The sequence below is a fragment of the Dreissena polymorpha genome, chromosome 16 (assembly GCF_020536995.1).
Source record: "Dreissena polymorpha isolate Duluth1 chromosome 16, UMN_Dpol_1.0, whole genome shotgun sequence".
NCBI lineage: Eukaryota > Metazoa > Mollusca > Bivalvia > Myida > Dreissenidae > Dreissena > Dreissena polymorpha.
The window spans coordinates 50,911,087-50,931,100 of record NC_068370.1 but is presented as its reverse complement, the minus strand read 5'-3'; the positions used below and the strand labels follow the sequence as shown (position 1 = coordinate 50,931,100).

General features: G+C 36.0%; 2 protein-coding genes across 3 annotated transcripts in view; one reads left to right on the top strand and one right to left on the bottom strand.

Moving 5' to 3' along the window:
* The window catches only part of LOC127862466 (ras-related protein Rab-18A-like), a 35,552-nt gene extending 34,552 nt beyond the window's left edge, over positions 1-1,000 (bottom strand). Inside the window, exon 1 of the mRNA XM_052401622.1 lies at positions 842-1,000. Within this exon, the coding sequence (XP_052257582.1) occupies positions 842-912 (71 nt within the window). The 5' untranslated portion in view covers positions 913-1,000. The remainder of the gene's footprint in view (positions 1-841) is intronic.
* A 186-nt stretch (positions 1,001-1,186) lies between these two features.
* LOC127862465 (kinetochore protein Spc25-like) lies at positions 1,187-19,699 on the top strand. Of its 2 annotated transcripts, XR_008040636.1 has the most exons (8): positions 1,187-1,313; positions 5,331-5,487; positions 5,930-5,974; positions 12,452-12,586; positions 13,792-13,893; positions 16,075-16,176; positions 16,690-18,199; positions 18,356-19,699. XR_008040636.1 is itself a non-coding variant. In XM_052401621.1 (7 exons), exons 2-7 carry the CDS (start codon positions 5,331-5,333, stop codon positions 16,815-16,817), a joined length of 669 nt encoding a protein of 222 aa, XP_052257581.1. In that variant the 5' UTR covers positions 1,187-1,313; the 3' UTR covers positions 16,818-19,699. The 2 variants fall into 2 exon arrangements, 1 of the variants encoding a protein (XP_052257581.1); XM_052401621.1 differs by having other exon boundaries at positions 16,690-19,699.
* The last annotated feature ends 315 nt before the right edge of the window (positions 19,700-20,014 follow it).

Genomic DNA, 20,014 nt, shown 5'->3' with positions numbered 1-20,014 from the left:
TTTCTGAAATTTTGTATCTAAAATGGACGTGAAGATGCGTTTAGAAGAGATTTTTGTGGTAACCACATACCGAGCTCGTAGATAGTGTACGTTCCACTCCAGAGCTCGTTTTTAGTAAAAACAAATAATAACAACAATATAATCGTTCCAAAAATGAACTTCCACGCATGCTTATGTTTTATTCAGACATAAATAGTAAAATTATATTTGATACAGTTCATGATTATCAATAAAAACGATGATTATGTCAACCTTCTCTATATGCGCTTATATGAATTCCACATCTTTTTGCCAACCAGTGGGCAGAGTCTAAACTTTGCAGGTGCGTGTGACGTCACGCGTTAACTGGTCTATAGTCCTAGTGATCCGAAATTACCGCACTCGATTCAGAACTAGCTGACTTTAAGCTAGTGAATATGTTCAAATAGGCATCAGAAAAGTGTTTTTAAGTATTAATAAATTAGTATTGCCTGAAAGACGAAATATTTTGCCTCAACATTCCAAGTAATTTGAAAGCAATTGCTTTCTTTAAAAAATATTTACACCATTATTTACGCTAGTGATCCGGAACTACCCGACCGATTGTATATACCAAAAGACTCATGACAACAACATCAAACTCCAAGAATGCATGAACCAGTACATGGCACGTACATGAAAGGAGGAGCTCTCTTAATGGGTAGAAGAAGGAGAAGATAACATAAGCAAACGACCAATTGGAAACAGTACCCATGAAGAGCTGGTTAACTTAAGTTCTGTTCCTCAACTTTTTCTGAGTAAATTTATGAGACTGGACACAACCTCTTTAATGATTTGTTGCAGCTGCAATCTTAGTAAATACCTGGACTTTCCAACGCCACTTTCTCCAATTATAAGAATTTTTAGCGTTGTCAAAACATCAGATTCAGCCATGATATTGAACGTTTCATTAAAATATCAACACACTGCGTAAAATGGATGTGTTGTCATTTACACCATCATACGGAAAAAATGACCTCATAAAATCATGGGAAAATCCCATATAAGCAATCCGATTGGTTGAAACAGCATGTCCTTTCATTTCGTGCTTTTCCGACTATATTCGTAATACCTTTTAAAGCAATCGGGACTTCTCGGACAATTCCGCCATAACGGCGATCGTCGTGTGGGGTAGCCCACTGTCCGATGCGTTCAGATTGCCTTTTAAAGATACGGTTGCTATTTTACAGTCGGGTGTCGTTTTGAGCGGGATGTTCAAACAACAATCAAATAACAACATAAGTCATTTTGTGATTTTCGTTAATAAACTACTCAAACAAAAAGAAGTCTAAAAGGTGCTTATTAATTAATTGTGTCATAGCTTTATTTAAAGTAATTATAAAATTTATATTTGTTTAATACGGGAACGTTTAACGGAGTAGTTTCCTCGAATACTGACAATTAACTGACACTTCGGAGGGTCCACTTTGGATAGTCGTTTTTGTCGGACATTCTCAATTTAAAGTGAACAAGAAATAACTAAGGGTGACATCTCATTTAACCCTTATCATACCGTGCATGGCAATATTTTTAGAAATGTTAATGGTAAATTGTTATCTCCTGATGTGTCAATACACTAATACCCCATCAAACCCTAAATGTTCAGCCATCGACCCTGAAAGGCCTGAGTCTGACGCCTGTCTCACTCTAGCCTTAACAGCTATAGAATTAAATTATTAACTACCTTAAACTAGGCCTTTCATGCTTTGCTAATAACATTTCAAACATCACCAGTTGTATAATTGATTTATTACATCCCTTTATTAGATTACCTTGCTGATGCGGACTGTCCTATCTGTCAGGGAATATAATAAGTTCATTTTAAATTATCCCGTTATGTAATAATGGCACTACACATGATGTATTGTCATTTTTTGGCAAAAGTAGCATTTTGTCCCAAAAGCTTTTAGTGCAGTTCTAAAATTCCGAATTCATGGTTGACCTTAGATGTTTAGAAATAGAGCTGTTGAGTGTAGGAGTAATCAATGTCCATTCTAGAACACGCGATTGCATGATTCACGCTATTTTTCCGAAGATAGAGCACATTACCAGTATTTTTGCAAGAAAATTTGCAAGCTCTATATCCATGAGTATATTTTTAAAGAGCAAACCAATATCGACTTCACCAACAATTTTCAAAGCCGATTTACAATCGTTTGTCAATGACACGTACATGTATCTCATTATGCAACATAAAGGCGGAGTGTCGTTGTGTTGGAAAGTCAATATTGTTCAATGAGAGTGCACACTTTGAATGAGTGACAGCATTCTTAAGGAATCTTTACCTAGTTAAATCATGCAGACAATGTGCAGGGGTTTTTCTGCCTATTTTGGGAAAAGGAGTCTGACCAAATTGGGAATTTTTTATCGACAACATTGGCCATTTTGGGAAATTTTGCTTCGATGAAACGGCTCATTTGGGAAAAAATTGTGAATATATCATGTTTAAATAATTCAGTAGTTTAACAAATAAATTTGTTTTTATTTGTTATTTTGTCTTCTTTATATAAACAGATGCAATATTGGGCATGTTCAACGTTTATTCAAGTACTGCAGTTTTGTTTTTCAGTTACAGTTACACTCTGAGATAAGAACTGAACAGTCAAAACCTTATAGCAGATATTTTTGACCAAAACAAACACTGCTCAGTCACACAAGTTATAAGACACTTCATTCTTTAAAAAAAAAAAAATTTTTTTTTTTTTTTTTAGAAATTGGGATTTTTTTTTAGAATTTCGGTTTGGGATCGGGTCCGTTTGCTTTGGGAGTGCCTCCGTTTTCCGGTGGCGCAGACAGTGCTGAAAAATCCCTGATGTGTGACGTAATTGCCAAAGGTGTGTGGTTTTGTGGCAGTTGGTTGGATTTGTTATACAAACCACGCTTAACAGACTGTACGGTTTACAACTCCACGGGTGTAATCCTCATGGAAATTGTGCATTTCATGCATAATATTGTCAAAACATTTATTTGACACTTTAAACATTTGAAGCAATTATCATTGAATTAATGACACCCAACTGTAAGCGTTTTTTTTAATTCGTAAATAAGCATAATTACATTTATTATCCGAAACACACGTCCAAACTTTAATGTTCATGCGACATTAACAAATTCTTGCTTAAAATAATCAGTGCTTATGTATTTCACGTTGATCCATTGTCAAGATAAAAAGCGTGCACAAATCATGCTGCATGTACAATATCCTGAAAACCGCATGGACAGCACAGATTTATCGTTTAAACTTTTATGTATATTAAAGCCCTGGGTATTTTTTTCCATATTAAGGTCAATTTTTACTGATGTTCCAGATTTCATGCAAATATATGTCATTAACCCAAATGGTGAAAAAGCCTGGACTCATTTCAAGATTTTCAGAGTTTTTGGCCTTCGTGTTGGTAGACCATATAGAGAGAAAGTGCAAGGGCATCTGCAAGAACAAATAATTATTCTATTGCATTTATGGGGTTATTGCCTTAACTCTTTGGACCACATTTTTTATGCCATTTTATTTCTTATGCAAATAATAACTTGAAAAGACGGATTGGCTTGAACACTGAAAGACTTTGATAGGAAGAATGAAGTAAAAGAAAAAAAAACTCCATTAATATTTATGGAGTTATTGCTCTTTGTTTTAATGTTTCACTGTTGTTTGGATGTTAGTTTTTACCAAAACATTCAGTATTATGAGGATTGTTGTGAAAGATAGTGTATAAAAAATCACATATCAATAGAGGGAATTGAGGGTTTTGTTTGTATTTATTATCCCCCGCCATAGGCGGAGGGATATTGTTTTGGTGTTGTCCGTCCGTCCGGAGCAATATCTTGGAAGTGCATTGGTGGATAATTGAAACTTGGTATGAGTATATATATGGATAATAGGATGATGCACGCCAAATGGCATTCAACACCATCTGATAATAACAGAGTTCTGGCCCTTTGTATATTAAAAAAAAAGTTTTTTGTGTGTCCAGAGCCATATCTTGGAAGTGCTTTGGCGTATTTCATTGAAAGTTGGTATGAGTGTCCAGAAGCATATTGGCGGGGGATATCAATTCATTGAGTTGGCTTGTTTAAATAAAAAACATGTGTGATTTCTCCAACATTGATGGTCAATATTGCACTTTTGAATAATACATTTAGGGGCATTCAACACTAACAGTGACTGCATTTTTAGCTCATCTATTTTTTGAAAAAAAAATTATGAGCTATTGTCATCACCTTGGCGTCTGCGTCGGCATCGGCATCCGGTTAAGTTCTGTGTTTAGGTCCACTTTTCTCATAAAGTATCAAAGCTATTGCATTCAAACTTGGTACACTACCTTACTATCATTAGGGGACTGGGCAGGCAAAGGTAGGTAACTCTGGCGTGCATTTTGACAGAATTATGTGCCCTTTTTATACCTAGAAAATTGAAAATTTGGTTAAGTTTTGTGTTTAGGTCCACTTTATTCCTAAAGTATCAAAGCTATTGCTTTCATACTTGCGACACTTACTTACTATCATAAGGGGACTGTGCAGGCAAAGTTATGTAACTCTGACTGGCATTTTGACAGAATTACCGGTATGGCCCCTTTATACTAGAAAATTGAAATTTTCGTAAAGTTTTGTGTTTTGGGCCGCTTTACTCCTAAAGTATCATAGCTATTGCTTTCAGACTTGGAACACTTACAAACTATCATAAGGGGACTGTACGGAACAAGTTGCATAAATCTGGTTGTCATTTTGACGGAATTATGGCCATTTTTTTACAAAAATTGCCATGACTTCGTTATTTATGATCAGATTTGATTGATACTTTGACAAAACAACTCTACTACAATAGACTCCACCCAAACCATCCCCCATGCCCCCCCCCCAATTTTTTTTTGTGTATTTTTCATTTTTTTTGTTTAAAGATCATCTTTTAAATGACCACACCCTCACACTATGCCCCCCCCACCGCCCGACCCCACCCAACCCCCTCCCCCCCCCCAATTTTTTTTCGAAACATGGTTAAAAAACAAAAATATTTAATTTTTATTATTTTATTTTTGAAAGACCGTCCAACTATCCCACCCAAGAATCCCCCCCCCCCCCAAATAAATTATTTTATTTTGTTTATTGCATTTTTATTTCTTATTTTTGGAAGATAATGTAATAAATGACCACACCCCCACACACACTACAACCCTCTCCATCCAGCAGCACCCATCCATCTTTTTTTATTGAAGTATTGAGATAGTTCCCTTCACCTTTAAAAAGAAAAATAGATGAGAGGTCTGCACCCACAAGGCGGTGCTCTTGTTGTATTTGGCTTGCAAATGGTTTTTCAGATGGAGACAGGAACTGAGTTGGTCCAAGAGCTGCAGTCACTGCGTGAGAGACTTCAGCAGGCCAGGGGCAAGCTGCAGTTCTGGATGAAAGATGAGATGGACCAACTACTGCAGGCACGCACCACTCACCACCAGAGTGTGCTCAAAACACTTCAAAGTATATACCATTTCTCCTTGTTTTGCATTAACTTATCTTTCAAGCAGGGGTGTGATTTTTCTCTTTAAAAATAATTTCCTTCAAAAAAATGATGGTAATACTAAGTTATATTGTGTGTCACTTCATAAAATTGTCAAAAGCCAATACAACCATGTGTGTATGTCCGAGAACATTTACAATGAAAGAAATTAGAATGTAAAAAAGGTGGGACATATTTTAAAAGGGTGTATCGTGGAAGGAGGGAACATATTTTCTTCTTTTTGCTGATTTCTTATCTTGTATTATATCAAATTTGGTAAACTTATGATAATGTTGTAGTTAAATGCATTTATGTAAAAAAAAGTGACAATGCAACAGGAATCGATTTTTTCCTTGCCATAGTCCCTTCGAGTATTAGCATGGAATGTACTTTTTGAAATTAAATGAATCTTCTCTTTTGTAGTTGAAAAGCTGGACAATGAGAAATATAATGCTGAAGTAAAGCAGTGTAAGTATGGGAAGCCTGAACTGTGCACTTGCATAGTGAAAAGTAACAGAGCAACATTTTGGTGAGCTCTACAACTTTATTATGCCCCCCTTCGAAGAAGAGGAGGTATATTGCTTTGCACATGTCGGTCTGTCGGTCGGTCCGTCCACCAGGTGGTTTCTGGATGATAACTCAAGAACGCTTGGGCCTAGGATCATGAAACTCCATAGGTACATGATATGTACCTATGATCATGACTCGCAGATGACCCCTATTGATTTTGAAGTCACTAGGTCAAAGGTCAAGGTCACGGTGACCGGAAATAGTAAAATGGTTTCCGGATGATAACTCAAGAACGCTTAGGCCTAGGATCATGAAACTTGATAGGTAGATTGATCATGACTCGCAGATGACCCATATTGATTTTCAGGTCACTAGGTCAAAGGTCAAGGTCACAGTGACCCGAAATAGTAAAATGGTTTCCGGATGATAACTCAAGAACGCTTATGCCTAGGATCATGAAACTTGATAGGTAGATTGATCATGACTCGCAGATGACCCCAGGGGTTTTTTTTTAGAAAAAGGGGAAGACGCTGGACGCTGGGTAAAAGGGGAAAATCGAGCGCGAAAGAGACATATTTGGGGAAAAAATATATAAACTGTGCATTTCAATGTCTATAACTCGCCTACAGACTTCAGGTTTTTTTTTTAGAAAAAGAGGCGTGTCTCTGACCTTTTTGTTCTTAAACACATGAACAAGTATGATATTAAAGTCAAAGTCTTAAATTAAGTTGCAGGTGTAGATCTAATAATGGGAAATGTTTTCAACTGGGGCCGGGGAACGATGTCAATATTATGATTTCAATTTCATGATGAATGGGTTGACGATCTAGATCTGCTACAGTATTGGAAGGGTAAGGTGCGGCAGCTGCCGATTGTCTACTTTCACTTTCACAATAATCCGACAGTATTAATCGATGTTGATTACATGTACCTCCGAATCCTGCTGGGTTTCAACGGTTTTTGATGATTCATTCTTAAAAAATGCGTCAACGCAATTAATATTTTCCGAGTCTGAACGTTTTATTTTGTTCGTGTATGAACGCCAATTGTGAGACTTTTTTCTGTTTTAACGTTTATATCTTGGCTTTCACATAACCCGGATGAAAATTTGACTGGTTTCCGGTAATTAATTGACGAAACACCCTTCTCGAGCAAGACCGGAATCCAGTAAAATAGTCACATGATTAATACGATTAGTTGCCCGGTTTCCATGACGTAATTTAAGAGCTATATATAGAATCACTGGATTCCCAGATTTGAGTGTTCGTCGGGAGAGAGAGAGAGAGCGAGATCAGTGTACATGGTACAAATTGGATAAGTGTCGACTTCCCAAAAGAAAAAAAAACATTTTTTTGAGGGTAAAATATTATATTTTGGCGAAAAATTATATTTTGGAGGGGAAATGGTATTTTTAGGGGAAAAATTCTGGTAGGGGAAGACGCCGAATATCGGCGTCACTTTCTTAGTAAAAAAAAACCCTGGACCCCTATTGATTTTCAGGTCACTAGGTCAAAGGTCAAGGTCACAGTGACCCGAAATAGTAAAATAGTTTCTGGATGATAACTCAAGAACGCTTATGCCTAGGATCATGAAACTTCTTAGGTAGATTGATAATGGCTGGCAGATGACTCCTTATGATTTTCAGGTCACTAGGTCAAAGGTCAAGGTCACGGTGACCCGAAATAGTAAAATGGTTTCCGGATGATAACTCAAGAATGCTTATGCCTAGGATCATGAAACTTCATGTGTACATTGATCATGACTTGCAGATGACCCCTATTGATTTTCAGGTCACATGGTCACGGTCACGGTGACCCGAAATAGTAAAATGGTTTCCGGATGATAACTCAACAACGCTCATGCCTAGGATCATGAAACTTGATAGGTAGATTGATCATGACTCGCAGTTGACCCCTATTGATTTTCAGGTCACTATATCAAAGGTCAAGGTCACGGTGACCTGAAATAGTAAAATGGTTTCCGGATGATAACTCAAGAACGCTAATGGCTACGATCATAGAACTTCATAGGTACATTGATCATGACTCGCAGATGACCCCTATTGATTTTGAGGTCACTAGGTCAAAGGTCAAGGTCACGGTTACCCGAAATAGTAAAATGGTTTCTGGATGATAACTCAAGAAGGCTTAGGCCTAGGATCATGAAACTTGATAGGTAGATTGATCATGACTCGCAGATTGATTTTCAGGTCAATAGGTCAAAGGTCAAGGTCACAGTGACCTGAAATAGTAAAATAGTTTCCGGATGATAACTCAAGAACGCTTATGCCTAGGATCATGAAACTTGATAGGTAGATTGAGCATGACTCGCAGATGACCCCTATTGATTTTCAGGTCACTTAGTCAAAGGTCAAGGTCACAGTGACCCAAAATAGTAAAATGGTTTCCGGATGATAACTCAAGAACGCTTATGACTAGGATTATGAAACTTCTTAGGTAGATTGATAATGGCTGGCAGATGACTCCTAATGATTTTCAGGTTACTAGGTCAAAGGTCAAGGTCACGGTGACCCGAAATATTAATATGGTTTCCGGATGATAACTCAAGAACACTTATGCCTAGGATCATGAAACTTCATAGGTACATTGATCATGACTTGCAGATGACCCCTTTTGATTTTCAGGTCACAAGATCAAGGTCACAGTGACCCGAAATAGTAAAATGGTTTCTGGATGATAACTCAACAACGCTTATGCCTAGGATCATGAAACTTGATAGGTAGATTGATCATGACTCGCAGATGACCCCTATTGATTTTGAGGTCACTAGGTCAAAGGTCAAGTTCAAGGTGACCCGAAATAGTAAAATGGTTTCCGAATGATAAATGAAGAACACTTATTCCTAGGATCATGAAACTTGATAGGTAGATTGATCATGGCTCGCAGATGACCCCTATTGATTTTCAGGTCACTAGGTCAAAGGTCAAGGTCACAGTAATCCGAAATAGTAAAATGGTTTCCGGAGAAACTCAAGAACGCTTATGGCTAGAATCATGAAACTTCATAGGTACATTGATCATGACTGGCAGATGACCCCTATTGATTTTCAGGTCACTAGGTCAAAGGTCAAGGTCACAGTGACAAAAAACATATTCACACAATGGCTGTAACTACAACAGAGAGCCCATATGGGGGGCATGCATGTTTTACAAACAGCCCTTGTTCAAATGTATTTCCATCTTTAAACCTCATTGATAAATAAATTGCATTGCAAAAGGCATTGACAATGTATGATATATACTAAAATAAGCAGAATTAATGAAAGTACTTTAATAAGTATGTAAACACATTTTTGAAGCACTTGCTTCTGGGAATGTCTCCAATTACAGTCTATCCAAAACCAATTGAACATATCTGGTGAAATGTGCGATAGACCATAAACATGATTGATGTTTGGTTTCCTTAATTAATAAAAACATGTTTTTCATTTTCATGTAAACCCTGCATTTGTTATGGATAATCATCCAGCATAAAGTGTTTTAATAGCCAAATCAATTTTTAATGGGCAAAATGCAAATTAACTCGTTTATGAAGATAAATCATAAAATGCTAGTGATTTCTTACATAAAGGGATTATTGCTGCAACAGTAAGCTGTATGTATTATCTGATAAAAGAAAAGAAGTACACGTGCATATATTTAATAATGACCGTGAACCAAGGTGTCAGGATCTGTTTAACAAAAAGTAAGTCATCAAGTAGTACAGAATTAGGCATTTTTTGCTGAAATTACCATAAGACTGGGCTGTAAAAAGTCCAGGTTTTTTTTTTGGCCCAATTTTATAGCCGAAATTCGGCTATGTTCCCAATCCCAAAAAGTATACTTTTTTCCCAAAATGTGGCAACAAATTCCCAATTTCAAAAAAAAAAGAAAAAGTTTTTTTTTTTTTTTTTTTTTAGAAAGTGTCTAATGCGTATTTTATCTCAATTTTAATTCAATTACATCTAAAAAAAGTATTACATGATTTTGTTCTTTTAATTTGAATGATTATAAAGAGTTATAGCAAATTTAGTATATCCCTAAGGCTAATCAGTGGACTTTTCATTTGGAATAAAAAGGCTAATGAATTTATTTTCCCAATTTAATGAAAATGCCGATAAAATTCCCAATTCCAAAGCCATGGGCTATCTTCCCAAAAAGTGGGGAAAAAACCCTGAAGTCCAACATTGTTTTATTTATAATAATATTTTGTAGGATAAGCTAATTGAATGTTTTTAATTGCATAATACATTTTTTTGCTTGACACTAAGAAAGCCAAATTAGAAGCCAACATTTCATAAAATGCATGCTTTTTCAGACATTGGTACCTCAGAAAATGTAAAAAAACTCCTATTTATACACCCTTAAAAAAGGGCATATTATGGGAGCATCAGTGGAGAGCGGGTGATGGGGCGTCCTCCAGGAGAAAATGTCCCCTCAATTACTCATACAGTTTAAACAAAATAATGGTAAAACTTGGTTATATTGTAATAACTTTACCAAGTTCATTAACCAACCAGATCACCTGACACGCTTGAATGATCCCAAATTTTCCAAATAAATCTTTTGGTTTTTGGTCAATAACTGGAGTTTACATAAACCAATTTTAATGACTCTTTTGATATAGCAAACTTGAATGAAAACCGAACATAGGATTGTAATTGGGGCTTATCAAGTAAAGGTCAAGACCAATGTTGCCAAAAATAGAAAAAGCAGTTTCTGCTCATTTGGGACTTGCTTTCGAGGCTGGTCAAGTCAAGTCACTGTAACTAGAAGAAGAACAATTGTTTCCACATAATGACTTTGGCAAGGATGTCTTACACAGAAATTGTGTGTGTACCTAAGCTTACCTGCTGATCAAGCTTGAGATTGCATTAGGGCAAGTAAGGTTAAGGTCAAAGTCACTGTTACTAAAAACAGAAAAACAATTTTCGCTCAGTAACTTGCGTTTCGATGGAGGTAATGCACCAACATTTTGTGTGTTGGTTGCTTTCATGTAGACCGAGCTTGAGGTTGCATTTAAGGCATGTTCGATAAAGGTTAAGGTCACCTTGCTTAAAATAGAAAAACAGGTTCTTTTCAATTTTTTTACTTTTGATGGAGGTATATTGACAAATTTTGTGTCGAGGTAGCATACTTGCAGTTTACACATCAATTTTGTTAATAAATTGATTATGTTAGATAAATTGGATTAATATGTTAAACTTTGAATAATTGGTTTCATGGCTGTGCTATCATTTGTATAACAAATTAATACGTTCTTCACTTAAGAGTATAACATTCAATAACTTTTTCATGTATTTGAATGTATTTTTGGTAATATTTAGTTTTGGCCTTTTCATGCTTGTACATGTAGATGTCATAACAACACAATGCAGACTTTGTAAGACACAGTAAGTCACACAAGTGTTTCCAATAGGAAATGATTACCGGTATTATCATAATTGCATAATCTACAAATGTTTAATTATACCCCCACAAACGAAGTTTTGGGGTGTAAATAGAAGTGAGCTTGTCTGTCGGTCGGTCTGTTGGTCTGTCGGTCAGTCTGTATTAAGTGTCCGCTCTCTAATTCAAGTTGTTTTCATCCGATCTTCACCAAACTTGGTCAGAAGTTGTATCTAGATGATGTCTAGGTCAAGTTCAAATATGGGTCGTGCCGGGTAAAAAACTAGGTCACGGGGTCACGTAGTGCATGTTAAACATTAAGCATTTTGTCCACTCTCTAATTAAAGTAGTTTTTTCATCCAATCTTCACCAAACTTGGTCATAGGTTGTATCTAGATGATGTCTAGGTCAAGTTTGAATATGGCTGCTGGGTTAAAAACTAGGTCACGGGGTCACTTAGTGCGTTTTAAACATTGAGCATGGTGTCCGCTTTCTAATTCAAGAAGTTTTCATCCTAGCTTCACCAAACTTGATCAGAAGTTTTATCTAGATGATCTTAAGGCCAAGTTCGAACATGGGCCATGCCGGATCAAAAACTTGGTCACGGGGTCACTTAGTATGTTTTACACATTCAGCATGGTGTCCACTCTCTAATTCAAGTAGTTTTCATCCGATCTTCACCACACTTGGTCAGAAGTTGTATCTAGATGATGTGTAGGTCAAGTTCGAACATGGACCATGCCAGGTCAAAAACTAGGTCACGGGGTCACTTAGTGCGTTTTAAACATTGAGAATGGTGTCCGCTGTTTTTTGTGAAGACAGCATGCAAAATATTCTGTGTCAATGCGGCATGTGGGGTGAATCGTCACGTCTGTGACAAAGCTCTAGTTAATCTTTAAAAGCATTATGGTATGAAAAGACCACTTAAATTATAGTAATGAAATGTCCTCAAAAAAGTCACTTCAAAAATCAGAGCTAATGTGATTTGAGTGGCCAATGAAAGATAAAAGTAACCATTGACTTAACCGATTACGCTAACATTATTACAGTGTCACAGACAGTTGAAAATTTACGAAATGAACTGGAGGAATTGTACACAGTCACACATGGAATGAGTGAAAAGGCAGTCAAAACAGAGGAAGAAGTAGAAGTCTTGAAGCAAAACATCAGTGATCTAAAAAATGGTATGGAATAGCAAGATTATCCCCCTTCAATTGAAACAAATATTCACAAAAATGCAATTCAAAGATATTACATAACCAGATTCTGAATATGGCAAATGATGTACATATACATTTTTATTGGAATCCCTATGTATGTCTGTCCATCAGTCTGTCTGTTTCTCAGTCCGTACACTGAAACTTGGTTTGTTTTACAACATTCAAACTTGCAGTTATTGTGACTTTGTCCTTATTATATCAGGTTTGCATGTGCACTTTGTATCATTCTACGTTGAAAATTACAAAAGTTATTCCCCCTTTTCAACTAAGACATTGTTTTACATAATGCTATGTTAAACGACATAGGACAGTCTGGGAAATTTTTGTCACTAACGGAACAAGTTCTAGTAGCAAAACAAATCTCGAATATTTAGGCCATATTTGAAATTGGGTCATGTGGGGGTTCGAAACTAGATCAACAGGTCAAATCTTTAAAAATTGGTGTCGGTAAAGTCAGGTGAGTGTTTTAGGGATGTCATGGCCCTCTGGTAAACTTATACTAGAAAGTTCTTATTATCTTTTGTGTTTAACAACTCATTATCTCTGCATCAACTATAGATGTTAAATTAATTATATTAATGTATGTCTTAGTGGTTAAAAATATATGGCAAATGATCATGTACATAAAAAATTTAGGTTTAAGTTGAATTGCTAATTGACTACTTTAATTTGAACTGATCAACCTTGATAAAACTTTGAATATGGCAAGCCTGTTTGGAGACGCTTCATTTTGAACTTTAGCTTTCACGCTGATCTAGTGTGTAATTGCATTCATGACTGGTTGGATCAAAGTCACTGATCCTAAAAATAGAAAAAAATATTGTTTTCAATGACTAGTTTGGATTGAAGAATTCTGCAGTGCTTTTGTGTGAAGGTACATGCAGACATAGCAGGTCATTTAAACAAACAATTGGAAAAAAAGCAAGTTTGCTAAGTAAATTGCCTTTGCTTTGTGGTATTCTGCTCAAATTTGTATTCACAGGCCTAATAACAGGTTTCTGAAAGTAATTGTACATTACACTATCAAACTGGAAGAACACTCGAGCATGCCGTCTTTTAAAAGCTCTTGTTTATAAACCAAGCTCTTACAAACACAAATGAAATGTTACTTAAGGATTGTGTACAGTATATTGATTCATACATTTCATTCGCAATGTTGGCAATTACAGAAATAGAAATACCTACAAAGGCCAAACAGAAGTTGGAGTATTTGGAGAATGGAAGTAAAGTGTTTGGGGAAGCGTTGGGGCTAGAATACAGAAAAACAAAAGGTAATAATGAATACAGGTAATTAGTGCTTTGTTTGCTGATTTACTGGTAACTAGGTCATGTATTTCAGTGTTTAACCCTTTCAGTGCGGGAACCGAATTTTGAAGGCCTTTGCAAACAGTTTGGATCCAGATGAGACGCCACAGAACGTGGCGTCTCATCAGGATCCAAACTGTTTGCTATTCTGATAGTATTCTTTGAAAAAAATCGAAGAAAATGCTAATTTTAGAAATTCAGCAGATTACATTTTAGCAGAAGACAAATTTCCCAGCATGCAAAGGGTTAAGCTGTAAAACTTCAGTGTGTGCAGCCAGACTTGTGTTAGCTCATATTTTCAAAATAGCATGTGTTATTAATTTATGAATATATTTTATATTGGATGTATTTTCATTAAAAAATAATAACTGTGAACATTTAATTAATTTATTACACATTTGCTGAATAATTATGTGATCAGATAAAGAAAAAGGGGGGGACATTGCGCAGGCCTCGACACTAACAGTGGTTCGGGAACCCGAGGCCCCCAGATTTTGGCGAGGGTCACCAGTTCTTTCAAGCTGGGTGATCCTCGGGAAACCTTAATTTATAGAACCACTTCGTATTGATTTATCATATGAATCCGCGTAATTATCTTTTATTTCTTGCCGTGTTTATAAGGAGAACTTCCGAAACGGTAAGTAGTGTATTTTTAGCAACATGAAAGCGGATGCGAACTGTGCGATGGTTCTCCGTCAACTTTTATCAACCCAAGATTTCACGCACAAAGCATAGAACCAGTAGGAATACAAATATGAATGACGTAGTATAGATATGGTGGTGTTACAGTAAAAATCACCCATTACACTCGATAAAATGCAGACAAATACAGGTTGTGTTTACAAAATGATTGACAAGGATATTTCCGATTTTTTCTTTCTTGAGAAGCAATGCGCTTTTTAGAGGCAGATCTTTTTGCCATTAGTGCTTTTGGCAATTTAAATACTCAAAAAACTTAAAGTGCACATACAAAATTGTCACTGGAAATCAAATTGGTATTATTGGTATTTGCACATTTCAGTAAACATAAGGCTACTTTATTGTCAAATATATTTGATTAATAAATTGTATAATAACTTATATATTTTTATTAGTTCTGTTGCAAGCCTAACTTGTTTTGCTTTTAAAATACATTAAAAGCATATTGTTATCAAGTAGACATGACATCCAAAGTTTACAAAACAAGGCTTCAAAGCTATAAATAGGTCTACTTTAAATGGCAACTGAATTGAATATTGGAAATAAACATGTTTACTAGTAAGCCTCTTGTACTGATTTGCCCTTACGCTGTGCGTCGAAACAGGAGGGAACCCTAGTTTGGGTGAGGGTCACCAAAAGTTGAAAGTAGGGTTCCCTCCGGGAACCCTGTCCAGAAAGTTAGTGTCAAGGCCTGATTGCGGAGGGTACGAGATAACAGGGTGGAACCTTGGGGTCATGATGCTGCACACTTCAGTTTTTTGCCTAGCTGGAGCACTGTTATTCCCCTTTTTTATCAGCGTCCAATAAACCCAGTCCCTTGGCTAAGTATTTGTTTTTTACACTCATCAAGAAACATTATGAAATTGATGATGATAAAATCTTATGAATACAAACACAATTTGAATCTAAGTTGACTATCTTGGGAATATTGTATAGCTATGAGACACTTTTTTTCTTAAATTATATTCTTTAAAATGTTTCTGAATTTACAGGATTCAAAAATATCAAAATCAGTTATTTATTTTGCCAGATTTTAATGACTTACGTTATAAGTTAATTCAGTTGGCAAACGTTATTTACATAATCATTTTACATGTTATTATTTTGCCATCCCAGTAATTTGAATAGCCATTTAATACTGAAATGTCAAAAATCATTTAATAAAGATGTTAAAAGCTTCATAGCACAGTATTAGTTCCTTTTCTTAAGAAGTACTTTAAAAGCTCATTTCAATATCCATATCAGTGTGCTGAGGGAGGGAAATTCATGTAAGTTGCGTGCAAGGCCCAAATCTAGGTGTAAGCATATTTGTCTATTTAATGGCTGGGGGCTATATAACTGCGATCTACGAGACTAAAGTTTAATAACCTTGGACTAAAACAAGAATAAAATGTCATATTTCAATCTGTTAGGAATTGAATACTGATTTTCAGTGTTTTCCCTCACAGGTAACAGGATCCAAGTGATATTTACCCAAATTGATGAAAAGAACCCAAAGACACCTTTTTACTTCTTCATGCGACTGGAGGGCCCAAGTAGGAAATATGTTGGTAAGATTACAATTTTGACTAGTGATATATATGTATAATGCCTCTCTTTCTTCAATTTCAGACCACATTGGTTTTCAGTTACTGAAGATAGGTAAGCATTATTTAAAACAAAACAAGTCTCATCACAATATGATTTTGATTTATCAATGAAATGATATCGTATATGAAGAGAGTTTTGCAAAAGCATATAAAAAAAAAGGATCCATTTCTCAATAAGAAACTTCACCAAGGTCCCTTTAGATTCCTCTTATGGCGCCTTGCTCATTAACTTGGCTGCGTATTAACCTCTAGCTTTGGGAGACAACAAATAAAACTGTAAGCTATTTAAATTATTCTACGAGTAATTCCTCCCCCCTTTTTTTCTCTGTTTCCTCTCTATCAACTATCTCTCACAGTTCCCTTTTCCTTAATATTTCACACTCATCATGTTAGCTGTTGTTAAAGTATTTCTAACTGGTGAATAATATCAAAACAGCACACAAAAGTACCACTGTACTTGCGGCTATGTTCCAGTGAGTGACGTAGAGCCGCCAGTAGAAGGTCTACAGGAGCTCACCCAGGAGCTGATCCAGACAAACAACCTGCGCAAGTTTATGATTCAGGTCCGCAGGAAGTTCCAGGCACTCGTAAAAGCACAGTGAAGAAATACTTGCTGTGCTTGTGTTGTTTTCAAGACTTAAACTTCATCCATTTCTTTTTTTAAATGTGGATTTTTTCCCAGTTGCCCTTGGGATGCATGCATTTAGTCAGTGTACTTAATGAAGTAGAGTTTACAAGTTTAGCGCAACTAGAAATAATAAGTTTCTTGGTTATGTGAGATTAGCAATATAAACTTTCTCTATTATGTGGTTGTTATGTGAAGAAATACCTGCTTTGCTTGTATTGTTTATAAGACTTAAAAACTATAAATATATTTCCCTGTCAACCTAATAATGCTTGTGTAAATTCAAGTTCCAGGCATTCGTAAAAGCGCAGTAAAGAAAAACTTGCTTTGCTTGTTTTGTTTACAAGACTTTAACAACTGTAGACATTTTCGAAGTAAACCTATGGGGAATGGTACATAATGCATGTATAAAGTTTTTTTTTAATCTCTCACAACTCGGGTACACGCTTTAAAGTGTGTGTATTTCCTTAAAAATCAATTTAAATTTAAGACCTTTCTGACCTGATTTAAGTTTGAAGGCTTCATTTCCAACACTTGCATACTGATGCACAGCAAACAGCATAAAACTGTATGTTACTAGCAGGCTGTTCTGGTTTTATGCTGGTTGTATACCAGGCTGTTCTGGTTTTATGCTGGTTGCATACCAGGCTGTTCTGGTTTTATGCTGGTTGCATACCAGGCTGTTCTGGTTTTATGCTGGTTGCATACCAGGCTGTTCTGGTTTTATGCTGGTTGCATACCAGGCTGTTCTGGTTTTATGCTGGTTGCATACCAGGCTGTTCTGGTTTTATGCTGGTTGCATACCAGGCTGTTCTGGTTTTATGCTGGTTGCATACCAGGCTGTTCTGGTTTTATGCTGGTTGCATACCAGGCTGTTCTGGTTTTATGCTGGTTGCATATAGCCATTTTCTCTTTGCTTCTGAGCAAGAGGGTTAAGTCAATGTACCTAGAGAGACAAGGAATATAGACTTTCTCTGTGAAGTATATGTAGGAATCCACTGGATAGCTATTCGTATGTGAAGCTAGTCATACACCGTTTTTGTTTTAAGTTTACCGAGGAATATTCCATTTGTCTATTTTGTGTATGAATCAAAATACAATTCTCTTATAAGGGTACATAAGGATATAAAATTTCCCTGTTATATGTGGCTAGAATTTAACCATTTTTATACGCCCGTATAAAATACGGGACGTATTATGTGAAACCCCTTGGCGGCGGGCGGCGGGCGGAAGGCATCACTTTGTCCGGACTCTAATTCAAATTGTATTCATCCGATCTTCACCAAACTTGGTCAGCAGTTGCATCTAGTTGATATCTAGGCCAAGTTCGAATATGGGTCATGCCGGGTCAAAAACTAGGTCATAGGGTCAATAAGTGCATTTTCAAAGGGGCCACTTTGTCCGGACTCTATTTCAAATTGTATTCATCCGATCTTCACCAAACTTGGTCAGCAGTTGCATCTAGTTGATATATAGGCCAAGTTCGAATATGGGTCATGCCGGGTCAAAAACTAGGTCATAGGGTCAATTAGTGCATTTTCAACGGCGCCACTTTGTCCGGACTCTAATTCAAATAGTTTTCATCCGATCTTCACCAAACTTGCTCAGAAGTTGAGTCTAGACAATATCTAGGCCAAGTTGGAATATGGGTCATGCCGGGTCAAAAACTAGGTCATGGGGTCACTTAGTGCATTTCAAGGATTTCATGGTGTCCGCTCTCTAAATGAAGTAGTTTTCACCCGATCTTCACCAAATTTGGTCAAAAGTTGTGTCTATATGATATGTAGGTCAGGTTTAAATATGGGTCATGCCGGGTCAAAAACTAGGTCACGAGGTTACTTAGTGCATTTCAAGCATTTAGCATGGTGTCCGCTCTCTAATTGAAGTAGTTTTCATCTGATCTTCACCTAATTTGGTTACAAGTTGTGTCTAGATGATATGTAGGTCAAGTTCGAATATGGGTCATGCCCGGTCAAAAACGAGGTCACATGGTGCATTTAAAGCATTTAGCATGGTGTCCGCTCTCTAATTGAAGTAGTTTTCATCTGATCTTCACCAAATTTAGTCAGATGTTACATCTAAATGATATCTAGGTCAAGTTCAAATATGGGTCATGCCAAGTCAATAACTAGGTCTTGAGGTCACTTAGTGCATTTCAAGCATTGAGCATGGTGTCCAAAACCTTCGAACGGGCGTATCTTGTGACAGTTTGGCACTCTTGTTCTTTTATGTGTATCTATGAATTTATAGTTTCTCTGTTAAGTGTACATAGGAATTTTAAGTTTCTCTGTTGTGTGTGGCTAAAAATAAACAGATACTCTGTTACATGTTATATAAGTGTACATAAAAATAATCTGGTTTTTTGCTATATGTACACCTGAATATACATTTTATGTGTTACGATTTACTGTACCATTTCTCTTTGTAGTGACTATTGTACCTATGAATATTCCGCTTCTCTGCCAAGTTACCATATATAATTGATTATTTTTTTACATCAGGAAACAATATGTTCATGTTGAACTAGAGATGTTAACTCTTGAGACAGTTGGAATCTTAAACTGGGTGGGAAAAGGAAAACCACAGGTGATTGATTTAGATTATTTGTGTTTGTGACATGGATTTGTATTGAATTTAAGTGATCACATGCAGAATTAAATAAAGTGTGATGTATCATTTAGAAAAGAATACTTGTTATGTTCAATAATTGCAAAATTTGAACAGCTTAATTTATACACAAGCTATGACATAGATTTATTGTGTCAATTCAAATAACTTGGGAGCAACATGGTAAACACACTTGTGAAGTACAATATGTTTAACACTATTGCAGCCAAAATAAAAATAGCAGCATCAAAATGATTTATACTTTAAAACCAATGGATTTTGAAAGACTTCTGATTCAAGATTAGACCTTAAATGTGTTAATTTAAACATGCACATTATTGATGAAATTAAATATTGCGATTTGGAAAATTGAATTTTCTCTATGTATTTTTTTTTTAATTCTTTAAAATAGCATTTTTGATATGTTAATTGTACTATTTGTTTGTTTTCCCTTAACGATTCAAAACTGTTGAAATAATAATGGCTTATTCATAAACGCTTTTTTAGCAATTAACCTAGATACATATGTTGACATTTATTTACATTTTCAACGAAATTCCTACAGGA